Here is a 24,554-nt window from a genome sequence, read left to right as displayed (position 1 = left end):
TGCAGGTGTCCCCTCCCTTCACCTGTAGGCAAAGGGAAATTAACAACTATTTTATTCAAACCAGGAAAGTTTGTATTTCCTATTATAAGGAGCAGAACTGAATTCTAACTACTGCCAGAAATGATCTCTATCAATTCTACTTTTAGGTAGTCAAAAGAAACAAATTTCTTCTTTCTACCTCCCTCTTTCCTTCTCTCTGCCTCTCTCTTAGACAGAGGTAAAATAATTTGACATAAATATAGCATAAATTCCCACCCAAATTATATATTCCTTGGAATAAGATTTCATAATGAAAGTATTACACAACCAAGTAAATAAACCTTTAAAACAAAAAGACAACAAAAAACTTTACCACAGGGGTCAAGTATAGGAGTGACAGTGAATAAATATTTGAGACTTGGGTAAAATACTGCAAAATACACAGATTTAAGAAATTATGGATCTTGGGGCTGGGGATGTGGCTCAAGCGGTAGCGCGCTCGCCTGGCATGCGTGCGGCCCGGGTTCGATCCTCAGCACCACATACCAACAAAGATGTTGTGTCCGCCGAGAACTAAGAAATAAATATTAAAAATTCTCTCTCTCTCTCTCTCAAAAAAAAAAAAAAAAAAAAAGAAAGAAATTATGGATCTCAAGTATTAATGAAGGTGAAAATGACATCTGGAAAATTAATTTTTGAAGTGATTAAAATGATAAATATGGTATCCAAGGTGTCTGTAAAGAATCAGAATAAGATTACTGCATGAAGTAAGGGGAATTGCAATATTTTCAAATAATACTATTTGTACAAAGAGATTTAATATATGTATGATTAAATTAGATAGATTATTTTTGGCTATTTCTTATATATCCATGTAATTTTACATATCAAAGTGGCCAAAAAATACCTTAAATTTTACTAGGAAAATTATGAATTATCTCATATTTCAGCAGTATTAATATTTATTATACAAATAACTTAGTAATCACAATAAATGTATTCAAACCCCTCAGTTAAAAGATGAAGATACTGGACGGGTTGTATCTCAGTGGTAGAGCACTTGCCTAGCACAAGTAAGGCAGTGGGTTTGATTCTTGGCACCACATAAAAATAAACAAAATAAAGTTATTGTGTCCATTTATAACTAAATTGTTGAAAAAAAGACGAAGATACTGATTGGGCTTTTAAAACCCAATTATGCACAAAATAAACAAGAGTAAAGTTGAAAACAGAAGAGAGAATGATAATTATTAACTACTTATTAACTAAATTATTAATTACTTGTTAAAACTAAGCTGGTATAGCTACAGTGCTATCAGAAAGACTTTAAGATAAAAAGTATTATTAGAAAAATGAGGAAAGCTGCTACAAGATGACAAAAGGAACATTCAAAACCACTAAAAAATACTGAGCCCTAAGGCACCTAGCAACATACTTTCAAACCCACAAGATAAAGATCTGCATATGTAACACAAAATATAACTTTAACATTTGCACAAACTCTCAATAAAGACAAAAGTGAATCTCAACAAGAGCACTAGTCTCATTCAGAAAGGATATCATCCACAACACTTTATGATCATAGTCAATAAATTATAAATTACTGAGAAGAACAAAGTTCAGGGAAAACACTTATGCTTTGGTTAAAGGAAAATATCAGAATGAAAATTAGAAAATACTTAGATCTGAATAACACATATATTAAAAATATAGGTTAATAGTATTTGTAAGGGAATTTATAGCCCTCAACACAGATACAGGAGTTTTTAAAGTTTGCCACAAATTCATTTGGCACTAAAACCTGTCCTAAACTGATGATGAACTATTTATTGCTTTTACTTATTCCACTGAGTGCAAATATTCACATGGGATGCTGCCCCAGGCTTCAAGAAAAAGTGGTTCTCTAATAAGGAATAAGTACTTCATTATATTTCAAAACCTAAATAATTCTGAATTCTCCACTCTAAAGGTTTTGGAAAACTGACTGTGAATTAGTACTAGAAAACGTTAAAAATGTGTATTTTGTGAGTTCAACTGTATCAGAAAAAGAACAGTGTGAATCTAAAAGATGTAGAAGAAAGTTAAATATCAGGAAGCATCATTCAATTTGAGAAAAATACATGATATATAATGAAATAAAGAAAATTATGAATGTTCTTAATAGAGACAGAAATGATATTTGATAAAATCCAATATTTATTTTAAAATTAAAATTCTTAGAAAACTAAGATCAGAAAAGTATGTTCTCAAACTGAGAAGATGATATATACCCCAAATCTATAAATATTAAGTGGAAATTAATGGAGAAATATTCTGCAACAACAGGAACAAAACAAGAATGCTTGATTTTTTTTATTGCTCATCATATTAATAAAGGCCATACTGTATTATGAGGCAAAAACTATTATCTCTACAAACTTCAAAATTACATGGAAGGATAAAATAAGTAAACTAAACTCAGAAGGAAGAAGGTGGCACATATCAGTAATCCCATCAGAGGCAGGAGGATTTCAAGTTTGAGGCCAGGCAGGATGCTGTCTTATAATAAAACATAAGATCCTTAGTGAAATTCTGTCTCAAAATAAAATTTAAAAACGGCCGAGAGTGTAGCTCAGTGGTAGAGTACTTATCTAGCATGTACAATGCCCTGGGTAGAATACCCACTAATGCCCAAAAAGAAAAGGGGAAGAAAGTACTTTACACAAAGAAGCAGTAAATATTTCAGACCCTGGTAGTGCTAGATTTGGCACTGGTGCAGACAGGCAAAGAGACATAAGAACACGGAATGCAGGAAATTGTATACATAAAAATACTTGAAAAAACAGCAGGTGCCCCACAAATTACTAGGTTACACATAAATTTCTCTATTTGGGCAAAGTTAAACTACCAGTACAAGAACGTGAAAAATATTTTTAAAAAGATCCTGTTAGCTTTTTAAAAATATCTTGTGACTTTGGAATTGACTTCTTTAAGTACATAAAAGCCTCCAAATAACAAAACAATGCCACACTGGATGCATTTGACCAAGTCAAAATTAAGGAATTTGTTTTCGTGATACCAAAGTAACAGGTGATAGAGATTTATTATATTATACTGAATCTAAGAGGTCATCAATTATATTTTATCTATCACTATGGAAGAAAAACAATGTCGATTAAAATGAAAGAATATATTTTTCTCATGTAGACCTATTTAGTTTATATTTAACAAAAAGGTTTATTAGTCATTCTTAGACACAGATCTTTGTCATACTGCTTTTATACTTATGGAAAGGAAAATATAATAGATACATCAAAATATACCTAAACCTCTTTATCCAGTTGTCTTTCTCTTCTGCGGAATCATCAGTATGCTGGGTATTCAGCAATATCCTCCTTGTGCTGTCAAGTGTATTTTAGCATTTTTAAAGCACCCCTAGACGACCTATTACTGTTATTGTCTTTCTTTTTTTTTTCTTTTTTTTTTATTGGTTGTTCACAACATTACAAAGCTCTTGACATATCATATTTCATACATTAGATTGAAGTGGGTTATGAACCCCCAATTTTACCCCAAATGCAGATTGCAGAATCACGTCGGTTACACATCCACAATTTTACATAATGCCCTATTAGTAACTGTTGTATTCTGCTACCTTTCCTATCCCCTACTATCCCCCCTCTCCTCCCCTCCCAACTTCTCTCTCTACCCCATCTACTGTAATTCATTTCTCTCCTTGTTTATTTTCCCATTCCCCTCACAACGTCTTATATGTAATTTTGTATAGCAATGAGGGTCTCCCTTCATTTCCATGCAATTTCCTTTTTCTCTCCCTTTCCCTCCCATCTCATGTCTCTGTTTAATGTTAATCTTTTCTTCCTACTCTTCCTCCCTGCTCTGTTCATAGTTGCTCTCATTATATCAAAGAAGACATTTGGTATTTGTTTTTTAGGGATTGGCTAGCTTCACTAAGCATAATCTGCTCTAGTGCCATCCATTTCCCTGCAAATTCTATGATTTTGTCATTTTTTATTGCTGCATAGTACTCCATTGTGTATAGATGCCACATTTTTTTTTTATCCATTCATCTACTGAAGGGCATCTGGGTTGGTTCCACAGTCTAGCTATTGTGAATTGTGCTGCTATGAACATCGATGTGGCAGTTTCCCTGTAGCATGCTCTTTGAAGGTATTCAGGGAATAGTCCAAGAAGGGCAATAGCAGGGTCAAATAGTGGTTCCATTCCCATCTTTCCCAGGAATCTCCAAACTGCTTTCCAAATTGGCCGCACCAATTTGCAGTCCCACCAGCAATGTACAAGTGTACCCTTTTCTCCACATCCTCGCCAGCACTTGTTGTTGTTTGACTTCATAGTGGCTGCCAATCTTACTGGAGTGAGATGGTATCTTAGGGTGGTTTTGATTTGCATTTCTCTGACTGCTAGAGATGGTGAGCATTTTTTCATGTACTTGTTGATTGATTGTATATCCTCCTCTGAGAAGTGTCTGTTCAGGTCCTTGGCCCATTTGTTGATTGGGTTATTTGTTATCTTATTGTCTAATTTTTTGAGTTCTTTGTATACTCTGGATATTAGGGCTCTATCTGAAGTGTGAGGAGTAAAAATTTGTTCCCAGGATGTAGGCTCCCTATTTACCTCTCTTATTGTTTCTTTTGCTGAGAAAAAACTTTTAAGTTTAATTAAGTCCCATTTGTTGATTCTAGTTGTTAACTCTTGTGCTATGGGTGTCCTATTAAGGAATTTGGAGCCCGACCCCACAATCTGTAGATCGGAGCCAACTTTTTCTTCTATCAGACGCAGAGTCTCTGGTTTGATATCAAGCTCCTTGATCCATTTTGAGTTAACTTTTGTGCATGGCGAGAGAAAGGGATTCAGTTGCATTTTGTTGCATATGGATTTCCAGTTTTCCCAACACCATTTGTTGAAGATGCTATCCTTCCTCCATTGCATGCTTTTAGCCCCTTTATCAAATATAAGGTAGTTGTAACTTTGTGGATTAGTCTCTGTGTCCTCTATTCTATACCATTGGTCCACCCACCTGTTTTGGTACCAGTACCATGCTGTTTTTGTCACTATTGCTCTGTAATATAGTTTGAAATCTGGTATTGCTATACCGCCTGATTCACACTTCCTGCTTAGTATTGCTTTTGCTATCCTGGGTCTTTTATTTTTCCATATGAATTTCATGATTGCTTTATCTATTTGTACAAGAAATGCCGTTGGGATTTTGATTGGCATTGCATTAAATCTATAGAGAACTTTTGGTAATATCGCCATTTTGATGATGTTAATTCTGCCTATCCATGAACAGGGTATATTTTTCCATCTTCTAAGATCTTCTTCTACTTCTCTCTTTAGGGTTCTGTAGTTTTCATTGTATAAATCTTTCACCTCTTTTGTTAGGTTGATTCCCAAGTATTTTATTTTTTTTGAGATTATTGTGAATGGAGTGTTTTTCCTCATTTCCGTTTCAAAGATTTGTCGCCGATATACAGAAATGCCTTTGATTTATGCGTGTTGATTTTATATCCTGCCACTTTGCTGAATTCATTTATTAGTTCTAGTAGTTTCTTTGTAGACCCTTTTGGGTCTTCTAGGTATAGAATCATGTCATCTGCAAATAGTGATAATTTAAGTTCTTCTTTTCTAATTTTTATGCCTTTAATTTCTTTCGTCTGTCTAATTGCTCTGGCCAGTGTTTCGAGAACTATATTGAATAGAAGTGGAGATAGAGGGCATCCCTGTCTTGTTCCGGATTTTAGAGGGAATGCCTTCAACTTTTGTCCATTCAGAATGATGCTAGCCTGAGGCTTAGCATAGATAGCTTTTACAATGTCAAGGTAAGTTCCTGTTATCCCTAGTTTTTCTAATGTTTTGAACATAAAGGGATGCTGTACTTTGTCAAATGCTTTCTCTGCATCTATCGAGATGATCATATGGTTCTTATCTTTAAGTCTATTGATGTGGTGAATAACATTTATCAATTTCCGTATGTTGAACCATCCTTGCATCCCAGGGATGAATCCTACTTGATCATGGTGCACAATTTTTTTGATGTGTTTTTGTATTCGATTCGCCAGAATTTTATTGAGGATTTTTGCATCTAGGTTCATTAGAGATATTGGTCTGTAGTTTTCTTTCTTTGAGGTGTCTTTGTCTGGTTTCGGAATCAGGGTGATGTTGGCCTCATAGAATGAATTTGGAAGAGCTCCCTCTTTTTCTATTTCCTGAAATAACTTGAAAAGTATTGGTATTAATTCTTCTTTAAAGGTTTTGTAAAACTCCGCTGTATACCCATCCGGTCCTGGGCTTTTCTTGGTTGGTAGTCTTTTGATGGCTTCTTCAATTTCATCCATTGATATTGGTCTGTTCAGATTGTGTGTATCCTCCTGACTCAGTCTGGGAAAATCATATGACTTAAGAAATTTATCGATGTCTTCACTATCTTCTATTTTATTGGAATATAGGTTTTCAAAATAATTTCTAATTGTGTTCTGTATTTCTGTAGCATGTGTTGTGATATTGCCTTTTTCATCCCGTATGTTAGTAATTTGAGTCCTCTGTCGTCTTCTCTTCGTTAGCATGGCTAAAGGTCTGTCGATCTTATTTATTTTTTCGAAGAACCAACTTTTAGTTTTGTTAATTTTTTCAATAGTTTCTTTTGTTTCAATTTCATTGATTTCCGCTCTGATTTTAATTATTTCTTGCCTTCTGCTACATTTGCTGTTGTTTTGCTCTTCCTTTTCTAGGGCTTTGAGTTGGAGTGTGAGCTCATTTATTTGTTGGTTTTTTCTTTTTTTGAGGAATGACCACCAGGCGATGAATTTTCCTCTTAAAACTGCTTTCATTGTGTCCCATAGATTCCGATATGTTGTGTCTGTATTTTCGTTTATCTCTAAGAATTTTTTGATTTCCTCCTTCATGTCTTCTGTAACCCATTGATCATTCAGTAACATATTGTTCATTTTCCATGTGATGTAGGATTTTTCTTCCTTCTTTTATCATTGATTTCCAGTTTCATTCCATTATGATCAGATAAAATGCATGGTATTATCTCCACCCCTTTATATTTACTGAGGGTTGCCCTATGGCATAATATATGGTCTATTTTTGAGAAGGATCCATGTGCTGCTGAGAAAAAAGTATAGCCATTTGATGATGGTTGATATATTCTATATAAGTCGGTTAAGTCTAGGTTATTGATTGTGGTATTGAGTTCTATAGTTTCTTTATTCAACTTTTGTTTAGAGGATCTGTCCAATGGTGAGAGAGGTGTGTTGAAGTCTCCCATAATTATTGTGTTGTGGTCTATTTGATTCTTGAACTTGAGGAGAATTTGTTTTATGAATGTCGCAGCACCATTATTTGGTGCGTAAATATTGATAATTGTTATGTCTTGTTGGTGAATGGTTCCTTTTAACAGTATATAATAACCTTCTTTATCCCTTTTGATTAACTTAGTCTTGAAGTCGATTTTATTCGATATGAGGATGGCCACCCCTGCTTGCTTACGAGGACCGTGTGCGTGGTATATTTTTTCCCATCCTTTCACCTTCAGCCTGTGTATGTCTTTTCCAATCAGATGTGTCTCCTGGAGGCAGCATATTGTTGGACTTGTTTTTTAATCCATGATACCAGCCTATGTCGCTTTATTGGAGAGTTTAAGCCATTAACATTCAGAGTTACTATTGATATATGGTTTGAACTTCCATCCATGTTTGATTGTTTATCCTTTTTTAAAAAAATTTTAGTTTGTTTCTCCATGATTGTCTTTCCCCTTGCCCTCTGTCTTTACTGAGGCACTTCCCACTGATGGTTTTGGTTATTGTTTTTCATTTCTTCCTCGTGTAGTGTTTTGCTCAAAATGCTTTGCAATGCTGGTTTTCTGGCTGCAAATTCTTTTAACTTTTGTTTATCATGAAAGATTTTTACTTCGTTGTCATACCTGAAGCTTAATTTTGCTGGATACAGAATTCTTGGTTGGCATCCATTGTCTTTCAGTGTTTGAAATACATTGTTCCATGACCTTCTTGCTTTCAGTGTCTGTGATGAAAAATCCGTTGTTAACCTTATTGGTTTACCCCTGAATGTAATCTGTCTCCTTTCTCTTGTAGCTTTTAATATTTTCTCTTTGTTCTGTATATTGGATATCTTCATAACAATGTGTCTTGGCGTTGGTCTACTGTGATTTTGTGTGCTCGGTGTCCTGTATGCATCTTCAATTTGTATATCTGTTTCCTTTTTTATTTCTGGAAAGTTTTCTGTAATTATTTCATTCAGCAGGTTACTCATTCCCTTGGTTTGATTCTCTGTACCTTCTTCTATCCCGATGACTCGTAAGTTTGGTTTTTTTTATGTTATCCCATAACTCTTGGATGTTTTTCTCATGTGTTTTTACCAGCCTTTCTGAGTTGGCTAGCCTCTTTTCAAGATGATATATTTTGTCTTCATTATCTGACGTTCTGGCTTCTACTTGCTCCACTCTGTTAGTGATACTCTCAATTGAGTTTTTAATTTGGTTTATCGTTTCCTTCATTTCTAGAATTATTGTTTGATTATTTTTTATAATCTCTATCTCCTGATAAAGATGCTTAACTTCTTCTTTTATCTGTTCATGAAATTCATTCTCAATGTGTTCTTTCGCTGCTTGAATTTGCTGTCTTGTATCCTCTTTAAGGTTCCATTCCATCTGTCTAAGGTGTTCCTTGAGTTCTTTATATGACCATTTTTCTGATGACTCTAGGTCCTCCTGAATATTTAGGCTGTCCTGCATTGTTTTTACTCCTTTTCTTCCTTGTTTTTTGAAGCTGCTCATGTTACTTCTTGTTCTGTTTGACTTGTGAGTTACTGTTTACTCCTATAAATTAATTTGATGCTTGGGAGGAAAGGTATTTGAAGGGAAGGGAATAAGTCACTAAAGAGAATGAGAGTAGGCAGGTAGAATTCAAGGAAAGGGGGATACGAAAAAATGAAAGGACTAAAGAAGAAAAAAATAGGAACTGAAAAAAGAAAAAAATTAAAAAAAAAATAGTAATAATAATTAAAAAAAATTAAAATTAAAATTAGTATAAAAAAATTAAAAAAATATATTTTGTAAAAAAAAATTAATAAAACAACAAGAAAGAAAAATGAAAATAAAACCCAAATCAAAAAAAAGAGAAAAGAAAAAAAAAAAAAACCTAATAAATGCCGTCTTAGAGTTTGATTAACTTGTCTTCCAGTAGGTGGCGCTGTGCCCACCAGGTCAAGTTTCTCCTGTCAATACGCAGGAACCAATCACTGTGCAGCAGCTCCTCCCAGACTGGGCGAGTCTCCAATCCTGAGTGTCTAGGGCCTCCTCTTTTGTCTAGTCACTTCCCACTTTTCCTCTAGCGAGGCCCCTCTCACGACAATACTGGCTACACGCCAGGTCTGCTGCTCCCGGGAGCCCTGTTTTCATGAACGACTGGGCAGTCTCTTCCAGTTTGCCATTCCCTCAGACCCTAAGTTTGTAGAGCTTGGGGCTGAGAATCCTCAGCGGATTTTACTTGCCCTCCGGTATCCACTTCCCCGTAGCTGGTGCAAGAGACCTCAGCAGTCAGCCCTGGTGGGAGCGGTAGTTCCGCGCCGCCGGTCCCGCACCACCTCTGATTCCCTCGGGCTGGCTGTAGCACTCACGGGAGAGCTGGGAGGGGCCCTTATGGGAGAGCTGGGAGGGGCCCTTATGGTTTCTCCGATGTGTGGAGAGGGAAGGCTAGGGGATCACACACCTGTAGCTGCAGGTTTCAATGAAGTTATCTCCTCCGCAGCAGTCTGATGACGTCAGTTCTCTGCCATAGTGGTGTCTCTTGCAAATGGCGACAGTTCGTTTCCCTTTGCTGGGCGACCAATGCAATGGGTGGGTCCTTACTGTCTCTCCCAAGCCCTGTTTCAAACCTGTGGCCACTACCTATGAAGGCTCGGTAGGCATTTACCTTCGTAGGATGAGAAGGGCTGACCAGTTGTTTCAGCCGGATGGATTAATGCTGAGTCATAGCTGTTTGTCTGCGGGAAGCAGATGACCGGGAGTTTGAATTCCGCCAATCAGGGCTCAGTGTGTGTTCTCGGATCACTTGGACTTTAAATTGTCACTCATCTTATCAGCTGTTTCATTTAACTCGGCGGGTCACTCGCGCGGTGAAGAGTCTGCTCTATGGTGCTCCGCCGGAGGCGGCGGCGGCGGCCTTTGGGACCCCCGGGGCTGTTATTGTCTTTCATTCTTAAGTTTTGATGCTAAAATTTTCCTACTGGAACAATCTCACAGTTTCATCTTTCCCCCAATCAAATCACATGTTTCTATAAAGTAAGTTGTCACTGTCCAAAGGCAACAGGTAGTCTGACAAACTGATATTCAAGCCATGTTTTAGTCACAGCATCCTCTCTTCATCTGCTCAGTGTGGTCAGGCTATTTCTCCAGCCATACATTGCCTTACTGACCAGCAGTGCATGTGACTTTATAGTAGCACTGACAGTAGGGAGAGCCAAGACCAAGTTCATCAGTACATAGGCAATGACAACCACAATATCTCTAGCCAACAATGACTCATCAATGACTCTCAGCAACTGATAATTCATTCCTACTTCAGAGATCTCAAAATAGGGGAAAAAACCCAAAACGTCTTAGAATCAATGCAATAGAGTATTACATAAAAAAACTAATGATTAAAATCTAAAATGCATGTATAACTTCTGCTACATAAAAGAAGACTGGGAATCCAGCAGAAAAAAATAGGTAAAAGATATGATGAGGCTAATCCATTTTTCAAGATGGCAGAAGAGACAGAGTTGCTAGGATACTTTCCTGGCTGCTCCATGGTGTGAAACCAGGAAAATAGGCAACTTCTTAGAAAGATGGGCGACAAAGAATTTTAAAAAGGGAGAGTATACTGGGCTTTAATTCTGGACACTCAAAGTAGATTGGGGATCCAGGAGGCTGGATATAATAAAATAAGGAAGAAATCCCCAGTGCCACCACAGCTGCAACAGCTGGAGACACCTCCATAAGCAACATGGAAAGAAAAGGGAATAAAGGAAACCACGTTTTTAGGATGCCTGAGGTGTGTCTGAGTATGGAGAGATCAGAGATCAAATACATTGCCTGACTAAACCAAAAGGCTGCTGAACAACATCATTGTGCAGTAAAGAAACCACCTCTCTCCCAGCAGCCTGTGGAAGATAGGAAAGGAACCATTTTGAAGTTGCGGAGCTTAGCAGCTGGAAAGGTTAATTCCTGGCAAACCTGAGTTTAGCCTGAAATACAAGCCTGGTAACCCACTGCACAACTCAGAGTGTGCCTAACTGACCAGAAGCAAATCAAATGTGGAGAGGGGTTTACAGTGGAGAATACTTATTGTGGAAACTAGCACCTGGCCAGGAATTCGAAAAGGTAGGGGTGGGATGTGAGAGATTGAGTTTGGGGACTGAAGACATGAGGAAATGTGGAGTCTGCCGGTGATGGAGTGGACTTAAGAATTAGCTTCTCCCCTGCACCAGGAGAACCCAGGGGAGATTCCCCGGGTCTAGGCTTCCAGTGTGGACCAGCAACTGCAGGGCCCTAGTGATACACAGATTTAAAATCTTCGTATCAGTCACCACTCAACAAGAACCTAGAGACTTCCTAAGCCTAAACTCCCCCTCCAGGATTCTATCTATGGGATTTCCTCTTATATACTAGCAACCCCACCCTGAGGGCGAAGCAGGCATCACACTCCAGACACTAACACTGCTGAGAAGGGAAGGTGAGAAATATATGAACTCCAAAGGAAGCAATTCTTTAACTTTTGATCAAGATTTAAAATTTTTTTTTTTCTTTTCTGTTTAATTGTGACCTGAATGGCTCATGGAGACCTATACATATTCATTTTTTTCTCCTCACTTCTAGCATTTTGGAAGCCAGTTATTTTTCATTGATCACTATTAAGATGTTTGATTAGTATATTTCAGCTTTATTTTTAATATTTTTATTTTTAATTTAAAAATAATAATAATGTTGACTGTAAATGGTCTAAACTCATCAATCAAAAGACAGACTGGCAGACTGAATTAAAAACAAGACCTAACCACATGCTGTCTCAAAGAGACTCAGCTCATAGGCAAAGACATCCACAAATTTAAGATAAACATCATGCACATGCATCATCTAAATAAGCAAGGCTTTTTATCCTAATCATCAGGAAAGTGATCTTTAAACAGAAGTTAATCAGAATGGATCAAGAACGTCATTTCATACTGTTTAAGGAATTATATATCAAGATATAACAACTGTACATATTTTTGCCCCAAACAGTAGAGCACCTACATATATCAAACAAACCCTTCTCAATTTCAAGAATCAAACAGATCACAACAGAATAATACTGGGTGATTTTAACATGCTTCTCTCATCACCAGATAGAATCTCCATACAAAAACTAAATAAAGAAGGTGAGGAACTAAAAAATACAATAAATCATTTAGACTTAAAAGACACAGAATATTTCATCCATCATGCCTGAATATACTTTCTTCTCAACAGCAACAAATATCCTTCTCTAAAACAGACCATATCTTAGGCCACAAAGAAACTCTTAATACCTTGCATTCTATCAGATCATAATAGAAAGAAATTAGAAATCAATAATATAATAAAAAATAGAAGCTACTTCAACACCTGGAGATAAGATCAAGGATTAAATAAAAAAAATTCTTAGAGGTAAATAAGAATAGCGACATAACATCAAAATCTCTAAGATACTATAAAATTAGTTCTAAGAGGAAAGTTCATTGCATTGAGCTTATTTATTAAAAGAACAGAAAGTCATCAAATAAATAATCTAATATTACACCCTGAAGCCCTAGGAGAAGAACAAATCAACACCAAAAGCAGTCAAAGACAGGAAATAATTAAAATCAGAGCAGAAATCAATGAAATAGAAATAAACAAAAAACAATTTAAATAACCAATGAAACAAAAAGTTCGTTCTTTGAAAAAAATAAATAAAATTGATAAATCCTTAGCCAAGCTAATGAAGAGAAAGAGAGAAAAAACTCAAATTACTAAAATTCATGATGAAAAAGAAATATCACAACAGACACTACTGAATTACAAACAATTCAAAACTACTTCGAAAATTTACATTCCAATAAAATAGAAAATCTTGAGGACATCAATAAACTCCTAGAGATACATGTCCTACCCAAATTAAATCAGGAGGACATAGAACATATAAACAGATCAATTTCAAGTAATGAAACTGAAGACACCATCAAAAGCCTACCAACAAAGGAAGGACCAGGACCAAAAATATTCTCAGCCAAGTTCTACCAGACCTTTAAAAGAAGAACTAACACCAATCCTACAAATTACTCCATGAAACAGAAAAAGAGGGAATCCTTCCAAACTCATTCTATGAAGATGTATTACCCTTGATACCAAAATCAGACAAAGACACATCATGGAAAGAAAACTTCAGACCAATATTCCTGATAAATGCAGACATAAAAGTTCTTAATAAAAAGCTGTAAATCACATACAAAAATATACTAAAACAATAATGCACCAGGACCAGGTGGGGTTTTTCCCTTGGATGCAAGGTTGGTTCAACACACAGAAATCAATAAATATAATTCATCACATCAACAGACTCAAAGTCAAGAGTCACATAATTATCTCAATAGATGCAGAAAAAGTATTTAAGAAAACACAGCATCTATTCATGATTAAAACACTAGAAAAAATAGGAATGAAAGGATCATACCTCAACACTGCAAGAACTATATATGACAAACTCAAGGCCAACATCATTCTAAATAGAGAAAACGGAAAGCATTCCCTCTAAAACAGAAACAAGACTAGGATGTTTTCTTTCACCACTTCTATTCAACAGTCTTCAAATCTCTAGTCAGAGCAATTAGGTAAAAGAATGAAATAAAAGGGATATGAGTATGAAAACAAGAGCTCAAACTATTCTTACTTGCTGACAAGAAGATCCTATATTTAGAAGACCCAAAAAACTCCACCAGAAAACTTTTGACAACTCCTAAACAAATTCAGCAAAAGAACATGATACAAAATTAACACCCATAAATCAGTTGCGTTCCTATACACCAGTGATGAATCAACTGAAAGGGAAATTAGGAATAAACAATCTTATTCACAATAGCCTCATTAAAAAAAAAAATACTTGGGAATCATTCCAACAAAAGAGGTGAAAGACCTCTACAACGAAAGCTACAGACCACTAAAGAAATTGAAGACCTTAAAAGATGGAAAGATATCTCATGTTCTTGGATAGGCGGAATTAACATTGTCAAAATGCCACACTCCTAAAAGCACAATACTGATGAATATATAAAGTGATATATTCATATGAAGGAACAGTAATTAGTCATAAAAATGACTAATATATGCTACAATAGGATGATCACAAGTAAAATGAGCAAGACACCAAATGTTACATATTGTATGATTTATTTTATATGAAATATCCAGAATAGGTAAATAATACAAGTGGATTAATGATTGCCAGGATTGGGTATATGGGGAGGAATAGGAAGGAATGGAGCACAACTGCTAATAGGTTTGGGATATTTTTTTGGAAGTGATGAAAATGTTCTGGAATTAGAAAGTGGTGAGAGTTATATAACTCTTAATATATTAATTATATAATTAAAGGTTATACAACTTTTAATATATTAAAAAACACCTAATTCAGGGGCTGGAGTTATGGCTCAGCAGTAGAGTGCTTGCCTTGCATGTGCAAGGCCCTGGATCCCATCCTCATTACCACACATAGATAAATAAGAATGAAGTTAAACAAACAAACAAACAAACAAAAAACCACCTAATTGAGCCAGGTAATCCCTGCTACTCCCAGGAGGCTGAGGTAGGTGGATCACAAGTTTGAGGTCAGCATGGGCAACTTAGAAAGATTCTGTCTCAAAGCAAAAAATAATAAGAAGGGCTGAGGATACAGCTCAATGGTAGAGTACCCCTGGGTTCAATTCCCAGTACCAAAACAAACAACCAACAAACAAAAGAGACCAACTATCCTCCCAAACCACTTCATTATGTAAACTTCAAAATAAAAAATTTTATGTTACATAGTTATTTCAAAATAAAGCTGTTATTTAAAGGAATAAAATCAAGATAAAATATTTATTTATTTTTGTGTCAAGTCAGTACTGAATATAGTTACTGAAAAAATTGAAAAGCAATACACAATTTACCAAAACAACAAAAAAATCCTTCAATTTTTTTTCTTGTAGTTTTTGCAAACAATTTACATAATATTCTGCATACTAAAAAAGAAGGGATACTAAGGATCACAAAAATTGAGGTGTTTTAACAAATCACTAAAAAATGATAAAATAATCAGTACAATGTGAAAAGTCAAAATAAAAAGCAACTTAAAAATATATAAAGTTCATACTACATCGATCTTTCCCAGGAATCTATTTATATTCTACTAATATAAGAGAGAAAACCAAGACAGAGCAAATAGACAATGCAGGAGAAAGAAAGTAAGTCCTGAGAGAATGGTGACCTGAGATTCCAGGCCACTGTGTGCAGCAGCTGCATTTAACAACCAATCAGGACTGGAGCAGAGTAAGAGTACTCTGGGAAGAAAAAAAGGAAATAAACCCAAGAGATAACTAATGTGTGTCAAAATCCCGAACGGAGATTTATACACCTAGAGAAAACTGAAGAGACAATACAAAGAACCAAACAAATGAGCAAAGAAAAATGACTGACACCAGGGAAAACAGAAGTGTAGGAAAACGCAGTCACATAACACTGGCCTAATTAATGAATGATACTACCGTAGTCATTCGATTGTAGACATTAAAAAATTGAAGGACACCTTATAACTAAACTCTGCCAGGGAGAGGTGGGGCGTGTGGCTGCTGTTAGCTGAGCAGCAGATGTCCTGCTAAGGGTGCCTAGAGAACCGCACCACAGCCAAGGCCCACAGCTGACTATCGCACCTGCTAGAGGAAGGCTGCCTTTTTCTCATCCACACAAAGGCTGGAAAAGAGCTCCTACAGGCTTGGGGAGCAATCTGTTTTTATAAAGCCATTCTCTCTCTCTCTCTCACAATTAGAGGCTATAACAACATGGGAATGAAAGAAAAAACAAAACATGAAATAACAGCATAAGCAAGTTCCTTGGAAAAAGAGGTAAATACAAGGGAAAAAAGCTAAATAGAAAGTGATTCCTTCTAGAAAGTAGAAATCTGGAGTGAGGTAGGATGGTAGATTGCAGTTTTCCTCATTAAAAAAAATTTAAATTATGGACATGAATGACTAGTTATGAGAAGTCATGCTCATTTGAATAGAGGTACAGGACACAAAGGCACTCTTTCAGCTCTGAATATTAAGTGTTAGCTAATGCATTAAGAAAATCAAAACTATCTTAAGATTTCATCTCACTCCAGTCAGAATGGCACTGAATATTAAAAACAGCATACTATAGGGACACAGCCATATCAATGTTTATAGCAGCACAATTTACAATAGCTAAACTGTGAAACCTAGATGCCCTTCAGTAGATGAATGGATAAAGAAAATGTGGTATATATATACAATGGAGTACTACTAAGTATTAATAGAAAATAAAATCACAGCATTTGCAGGTAAATGGATAGACCTGGAGAATATAATGCTAAGTGAGGTTAGCCAATCCCCCAAAACCAAATGCTGAATGTTTTCTCTGATATAAAGATGCTGATTCATAATGGGGTTGGAGGCAAGGGAGCATGGGAGGATCAGACAAATTCTAGATAGAGCAAGGGGAGGGGCATGGGAGTAGAAAAGATGGTGGAATGAGATGGATATCATTACCCTAAGTACATGTATGAAGACATGAATGGTGTGAATATAGTTTGTATACAACCAGAGATATGAAAATTTGTGCTCTATATGTATAATATAAATTGTAATGGATTCTGCTGTCATATATAACAAATCAGAACAAAAAATAATTAAAAAAAAAAAAAGAAAAGGAATAGGAAAAAGATGCTACTCATGATACAAAGGAAAACTATGGGTACCTTGAGACGAATCTATTGAAAAAGTACGCACTTTGGCAAACATAACCAGAGAAAACCAAGTTCAAGTTCTTCAAATAGCAAAACCAATTTACCCTGAAACAATGTTATAGTTGAGAGCAGGATGGTCTTTTGAAACAGGAGAAACAAGAGGTTCCGGTTGCCATTCTTCGATCAATTCTTCCTTTTCCTACAGGAGAAAAGGGTTACAACTCAGCACTGTCATTTCCCACAGTCTTCAGCAATCTCTAAGCTACAGGTGTAGCCAGGCACAGTGGTGCACACCTGTAATCCTAGTGACTCTGGAGGCTGAGGCAGAAGGACTGTAAGTCCAAGACCAGCCTTAGCAACTTAGTGAGGCCCTTAGTAACTTAGTGAGATTCTGCCTCAAATAAAACAGTAAAAAGGGCTAGGGATGTGGCTCAATGGTTAAATACCCCTGGGTACAATCACCAATATCAAAAAACAAACAAACTCTCCCCTACCAAACTATAGGTTGTAATGGAAATTCATAATGAATTCACTATTACATAGCTATTGTGGCTAGAATGAAAACAGAATCATTTCTGAATTTTATGTACTTTGTCCTTAACTCCTTCCTTATCACAAGCTAAAGGTTCTATGGATGACTGATATTTAAGAAAATTTCATTTCTATGGTCAGGATTTTTTTTTTTCTCCCTTACCATATACAACACATCAAGATTCCATTTTAGATGGGGGTAGGTAGGATTCTAACTCCAAATGTCCTTTGTAAAGTCCTCAGGGAGAACTTTCCCAGGGTTCAGAAATAGTTTAGCTTTTCTCAAGGAACTCATAGTCTTTATATAAACTATTATAAAATACAATAGTTTTTCAGACTACTGCTTTCTCCCAGCAAATACAGGAATATAACTTTGGATACTGACTTTATCCCAAACTTTCCCAATATTTTGCCTATGGTGACATTTCATTCGTCTTAATTTCCTTATGTTTCAGAAGATATTTTAACATATCCTGTAGAGCTGAGGCACCACAATTCCTTTTGAGAGAGATGTAGCAATTACAATCATAACAAAACAAAACATGTTTAATTTCTTACCTTGACTGTAAGATCAGATCGTTCTTGTAATTTGTAAGTTTTAGAGAAAAGAAGTCTGATTATCCAGAGTATCAGAATTCCTTCCAAAATAAGATGATAAGCAGGGGCCTAGAAGAAAAACATAAAAGTGAAATAGAAAGCTTCAGCTTTTCAAATCTCTTTAGGACTGAAAACGAAATTTTAAAAATCTGACACAGAATCCCAATATTTACAACAGTATAAACTATCAGATCCTTCATGTTAATTTCAATTTTTACTGGTAGGAAATGACTAACAAAATATTTCAGTTTAATAACCCTTCTATCACCTCCATCGATCTACTCCAAGAGAAGCTAACAGAGTGATGTGGAAACCAGTTGCCACAATCTCTCTCTGTTCTTCTGCTTAACTGTATGTTTTCAGTCCAGGCTGACTTTCCTGTGGAAGATTTCAGATATTAATTACATCCTCAATTGGTTAGTTATGGGGTTCTGTACTCCAACACGCTGTTATTGGAAAAAATCATTTCAAAAAAGTATTTAGAATCGTAAGCTAAATTACTTTCAAGCATTAGACTGAGTGACAATCATTCAATACAATTTTAAATATGAATACACCAGAAATTGGAGACTGGAAAACTGCTGGCAAATTCACATATAAACTTTGAAGTCACGGCACAAATAATTTTAAAACTACATACACTCTATATACACACTCACACTCTCTTTTTAGATATACCAGAGAAGCCTCCCCCAATATTACAAAGGACAAAGCAACCGGCCACAAGAACTGGTCTCTTCAAGACAATTTTAAAAAATTGCTGATTCTCCCTGAAACGTAATTTATTCAGTCACAAGTCTAAATATCCTTTTAGTTTTCTCAAGGACTAGAATTTAGCAGGTAGAGAGTCCATCCCACAAAGAAATCACTCTAAACGAGAAACTATCAGTCTAGTGAATTAATAAAATTCACAAATGCCACTTCTTTTCCTCCTCAAGAAATGTTCAGAGCTCCATGTGCTTAGTGACCACTGCCCTGAAGAGACCCGAGAGACGCAGCAGAGCGTCCAGTTGTCAGTGGACATTCTCTGAAACGGGTATTCTCATCTTTCATATGAGCTCCACATCGCAAACAGCCAGCCCTCGAGGAACTCATTCTCTACCCAAGTCGACGATTCGGACCATGGGATGACAATCGAGCTGATGGGCCTGAGTCTTCAGTCAGCAGCCTCTTTTCTCACCCACCCCGCCCCGTCCCCGTCCAGACAGGCTCCAGTCTCACCGGGCTCTTCCGAGCGGGCGCTCCGCCTTCTCCGGCGCCTCCTTCCCCGGCCCCGGACCGCGCTGGCCCACGGCACTCGCGCCCACTGCGGTCACCCCTCCGTCCCACTCTGGTTTTCCCGGGCCCGCCGTTTCCCTCGGCCCCCGGCTCCTTTCCCGCGCCCCGAGGAGCCGGAAAACTGCGGCTCAAATCAAAACCTTCCGTCCGGGCCCGGCGGGTCCCGGCCCACAGCCCACGCTCGGCCGCCGGGACGGGGAGCTCCAGAGTCCTCTCAGCCAGGAACGCCGAGTCGGGCGGGACCGGGTCGGCCCACCGAGGCCTCCGACCGCAAGTCCACACGCACCGCGCCACCCTCCCCAGGGCCGGGGTGTTCGTGGGCCTCCCGGCCCTCGGAGCCCACCTCGTAGAGAGCCTGCACCATCTCCACCAGGACCCACTGCTCGGCGGCGGTCGCCATGGTCGGCCCCGGAGCTTCCTTCCGGAAGGCGGGTCACCCGGACGTCAAAGAGCGCGCGGCGCGGCCGAGTGACGTCTGGGTGCCCAGCACCTCCTGGCGCCGGCGCACTGAGCCGAAGGAGGCCTGCGGGAGCGAGAGGGAGGGGTGGGGCAGGGGCGGAGGGAGAAGGGCCTCGGGCTGGAGGGGAGGGGCCTGGAGGGGGAGGAGCTGGCCCGGGCGTGGGCGGACGGAGGGCGGGCCGGTTTCTGCCTCCGTGTGAGCCTGCCGTGGGTGCCACACAGAGAGGTCGCCGCATAATTCTCCACTCCTCAACTACCTGAGTCTTTCGGGAATGCATCCTCATTTCTGAAAAACCCCAGAAATCTCTACCAACCCTCGACTCTGGCAGAACGGCGCTCACTGCGTCGCGGGCCTGGTCGGAGGCTGCGGTGTGAGTTCGCAGAGACGTTGGCGGCGTCTCAGTTCTAGTTTTCCCCCCCGCCCACCGTGCTGCCGTAAATATCGGTGTTCCAGCGCACTCACCTTTCTGTGCCCGGCAGAGTACTTCTGCCTGCCTTCCGTTAGGTGAATGTTTAGCCAGAAAACGCTACTGATTTTGGTAAGGGCTGCCATATTCTCTCCAAAATTTCTCAATTTCAAATGTTTGAAAATGTTTCCATGCTCGAGTTCATGATGGATATTATCTGTCTTTAAAAATATATTTTTGGCGCCTTCGGTTCATAAGGGTGATGACTGGGTGTGCACGCTATTGTGTGAGGTGTGCCACCCTCTACACCTTGTTACGACCCGTCTGACGTGAACTTTGAAAAAAAGAAAAATTTTTTGGCCAATTTAATGGAGCTTAAATGATACTTCCATGAGCTTTATTTTCCATTAATCATTACTCTTGAGGTTGAGCGACTCTATATTCACTGGAATTGGTAGACCTTCTGTAAACCAATATTTCATATTCTTTGTGCATTTTTCTATTTGGTTATTTTTCATTTTCTTGTGGGTTTGAAGGAACACAAGTTCTTAATATCTGATATTTTTCAGTTTCCCATAAAAATTTTTTTTTGCTCTATTTTTGGGTTTTTTTTTGTTGTTGTAGATGGACACAATACATTTATTCTATTTATTTATTGTTTACTTGGTACGGAGAATTGAACCCAGTCTCAAACTGTGCTAGGCAAGTGCTCTTGAGCTACAACCCCAGCCCTGCCTTATTTCTATCTAGTTGTTCTTCTTGTCCTTTGTTACACCTACATTTAAATCCTTATGTAATGTGTCAGTTTGTTCCCTTATTGCCTCTGGGTTTGTATTTTGCTTGGAAAGGACTTAATTATCACAGCTGTGCTTGTCCCAGTTTGATGTTTTTTAAAGTTAGCTCTTTATTCTGAAAATTATATTTCTGTGTGATGAGAGATATGGGTCTTAGTTACCCCCCCTAATTAATAATAGATTTTCCCAGTGCCACTTATTTGTGTAATCCCGACTTTCCCCAATACTTTGAAGTAGCACCAGTACTGTGAATTACACTTCCACACAGACTTCACACCATGCAGCCCATAATGTGAAGGCTCTGCCCACATCCCCTGGATATCCATTCCTGCCCGCCCCCCAAGTTTTTTTTTTTTTTTTTTTTTTTTATTGGAACAGGCCTCGCTTGCATTTCTCAAAAGCCTACATTCAGGCCGCCATACCCAAGTTTCCTTGAAGAATTGAAAGTATCTGAGAGCTTATCTTCTTTGGGCAGTACTTGACAATAAGGAGGACAGAGGGTTTCTGTGATATCAATGTCATGATCTAGGGCAAACGTTGTCATCTCCCTGAAGTTCTGAGACAATGGTACTGTCTTCAAGTTCATTCATACTTGCTGTTAAAAGGTGGAATCTCTGTGCTGCCCATCCCTTGTGGCTGGGCCTCTCTTTGGTAAGATTTCTAAAACAGAATTCACCGCAAGGAGATTATGTGGGTACACATAGAGGGAGAAATATGACGAAGGGGTCCGGCGGTTTCAGTCCTTGGCTGCGGGGTCTTACCAGTCCTGGTGCCAGGCAGGTACTCGATTACAACTACAAGAGAGCGCCTGAGTGAAGTCTGTCTGGCTAAGTCACCCAAATCTGTGAGCCAAATAGATCATTGCTGTGGTCTTCAGCCATTGTTTTGGGGTTGTTTTGCTACAGTAAATAACTGGAAGAGATACCCCAGGACTTTGCTTGATTGTTTTGCTCTTTCTTGGTCTCTGTATTAGTTTTCTTAGCATTTCCATAACAAATGAAACTGGGAGCCTTTATTCTAGCCTTTATTCTATTTATTCTATTACATTTCTGGAGGCCAGATATCCAAAATCAAGGTATTAACAAGGCTGCCGTTCTGCCAAAGTTCTGGGGAAGAATTTTATTAGACTCTTCTAGTCAGAATGTTAATTTAATTACCTCTGCAAAGAACCTTTTTCTCAATAGAGCCACTATTGCAGGTTCCTAGGACCAGGACATAGACATGTCTTTTGGGAGGCCACCATTCAACCCATGGCCTTCCAAATTCATGTCTATATATATATATCCTAAAACCCCTAATATATATATATATATATATATATATATATATATATATATATATATTATCCTAAACCCCCCCCCCCAAATCTCAACTCTCATCTATATAACCAGTTAAAAAGTCCCAGATCCCATAATCTAAATCAGATATAGGTGAATTTCTGGGTATGATCCCTACAGGGCAAAATTTTTCTCCATCTTTTAACCTGTGAAACTAGAGAACAATTTATCTGTTTCCCAAATACAATGATGGAATAGGTATATGATAGACATTCCAATTCCAAAAGGGAGAAGATGGAAAGAATAGATTATTGGTGCCATGCAAGTTAGAAATACAGCAAGGCAAATTTCTTTTGTGTTCAAAGCCTGAGAACAATCCTCTGTGTCTTAAAGCAGCACATGGGCCAAGGGTTCAGTTGGCCAGTGTACCCAGGGCAGTTCAGCAGACCTCTGCTCCTCCACCTCCAGCATTTACCTTCGTGCTCATGCCTTCACCCAGGGCCATTCTTCCTTTCTTCTGAAGGGCATCAGATATTTATAACTGAGTAGTTCTATTAGTTCACTTCCTGCTTATAGAATTTTAGGAATCTGACGGCCCCCTCTTTCACTTTGCCCTTCTCTGTCCCTTCAGGTCAAGCCAACAGTTTCTACTGATTCAACCATCCCCCAAACCTTGTAGGTCTTCCATGAATGTCAGAAAACTCATGTTATTAGGTAAAAGAGTTCCCGACACATGTTTTCCTGGTAATCATATATATTTTTCTGACTCTTCTAAGAAGGTTTAGTGGATCCATCTGTCACTCAGCAATAAAAATTGACTAAGGACACCTTGGCTCTTTCTCCTCACCACACTTTTCCAGCAGCAGTTTTACCAATTTTAGCACTCTTTATAATCTGGCGAGGCCACGCAATTCCCAAATCATCAAGTGCTGGTCTTTTGTGTTTAACATCTCCTTGCAGTAAGAAGAAACCAGGCCATACCTTCAACACTTTGCTTAGAAATCTCCTCAGCTAAATATCAAGTTCACTGCTTCAAAGTTCTGCTTCCCGCTTAGCTACAGGTCACATATTCTTTGCCACTGTATCTCAAGAATCTTCTTCCCATAACATACTCCACATTTACTTCTGAATTTTCAACATAAACACTATAGTCTCCATATTTCTCTTAACATTTTACCTACAATGGGATATACATTCTGTAAGATGAAAGAAATTTTCTCTACCGTCACCTACACTTCCTTCTGGTTTCTCACCAGCATCACCACTTTTATTTGGTGCGTATGGTTTAGGGGGATGAACCCAGGGTTGAACCAGGGCCTTGCACATGCTAGGCAAGAGCTGTACCACTGAACCACATGCTCAGCTCCCAGAATCATCTTTAAATCCATATTTGTACTCATAATCAAGGTTTTTTTTTTTTTTTTTTTTTTTTTTTTACTTTGACTATTCTGATAGGTGTGTAATTTTATCTCATTGGAATTTTTATCTTAATTTTTTTGGGGGTTAGGAATGCTAACGCCTTTCCATATGCTTATTTGTCACCAAATAAACATGATACATATCCATGTATCCCCTTTGGTAAGTTGTCTATTTGTGGCTTTTTGCCCACTTTCCAATTGGATTATTTGTGTTTTACTTTTCACTTTTGGAATTTCCTTCCACATTCTAGATATGCTTCCTTTGTGGGATAAAAGGTGCCATGGATTAAATGTTTGTGTCCTTCAAAATTCATGTGTTAAAAAACATGATCTGCTTTGGTTTGAATGTGATGGCACTATGGTTTGAGTATCCTCTCCAAAGCTCATGTTGAGGTTTGATTGCTATTGTAATAATATTAAGAGGTGGAACATTTAAGAAACAATGAGGCCATGAGGACTTCACCTCATGGATGGGTTATCATGGGAGGGGCCCGCTCTCTCCTGTGCACTCTCTCACCATGTGAAGATGCTCTAAGAGAGCCGTCACCATTTCCTAGCACCTTGTTACTGGACTTCCCATCCTTCAGAACTATGAGAAATAAATTCATTCATTCACTTCTTCCTTCCTTCCTTTCTTTCATAAATCACCCAGTTCGTGGTATTCTGCTGTATCAGCATAAAATGGACTGGCAGGTGTTATTAGGAGGCAGACTCCTTGGCAGATCATGAGGTCCTGAGTGGAGCCCTTAGGAACGGATTAAAACAAGTCCCAGTGCTGTCC

General features: G+C 38.1%; 2 protein-coding genes across 7 annotated transcripts in view; one reads left to right on the top strand and one right to left on the bottom strand.

The window, feature by feature from the left end:
- Positions 1–19,898, bottom strand: part of SPTLC1 (serine palmitoyltransferase long chain base subunit 1) — a 65,310-nt gene extending 45,412 nt beyond the window's left edge. Inside the window, exons 1-3 of the mRNA XM_081263038.1 lie at positions 19,762–19,898; positions 18,102–18,209; positions 17,117–17,211 (exon numbers count right to left, since the gene is read on the bottom strand). Coding sequence (XP_081119164.1) covers positions 17,117–17,211; positions 18,102–18,209; positions 19,762–19,818 — 260 coding nt within the window. The 5' untranslated portion in view covers positions 19,819–19,898. The remainder of the gene's footprint in view (positions 1–17,116; positions 17,212–18,101; positions 18,210–19,761) is intronic.
- A 138-nt stretch (positions 19,899–20,036) lies between these two features.
- The window catches only part of LOC308631672 (serine/threonine-protein kinase MRCK alpha-like), a 99,229-nt gene continuing 94,711 nt past the window's right edge, over positions 20,037–24,554 (top strand). For all 6 annotated transcript variants that reach the window (XM_081263039.1, XM_081263042.1, XM_081263044.1 and 3 more), the window contains exon 1: positions 20,037–20,416. In XM_081263039.1, coding sequence (XP_081119165.1) covers positions 20,387–20,416 — 30 coding nt within the window. In that variant the 5' untranslated portion in view covers positions 20,037–20,386. The remainder of the gene's footprint in view (positions 20,417–24,554) is intronic.

The sequence above is a fragment of the Spermophilus citellus genome (assembly GCF_964194105.1).
Source record: "Spermophilus citellus genome assembly, chromosome: 12".
Taxonomy (NCBI): domain Eukaryota; kingdom Metazoa; phylum Chordata; class Mammalia; order Rodentia; family Sciuridae; genus Spermophilus; species Spermophilus citellus.
The sequence above is the reverse complement of the archived record's forward strand: the minus strand, read 5'-3'. Positions and strand labels throughout refer to the sequence as shown.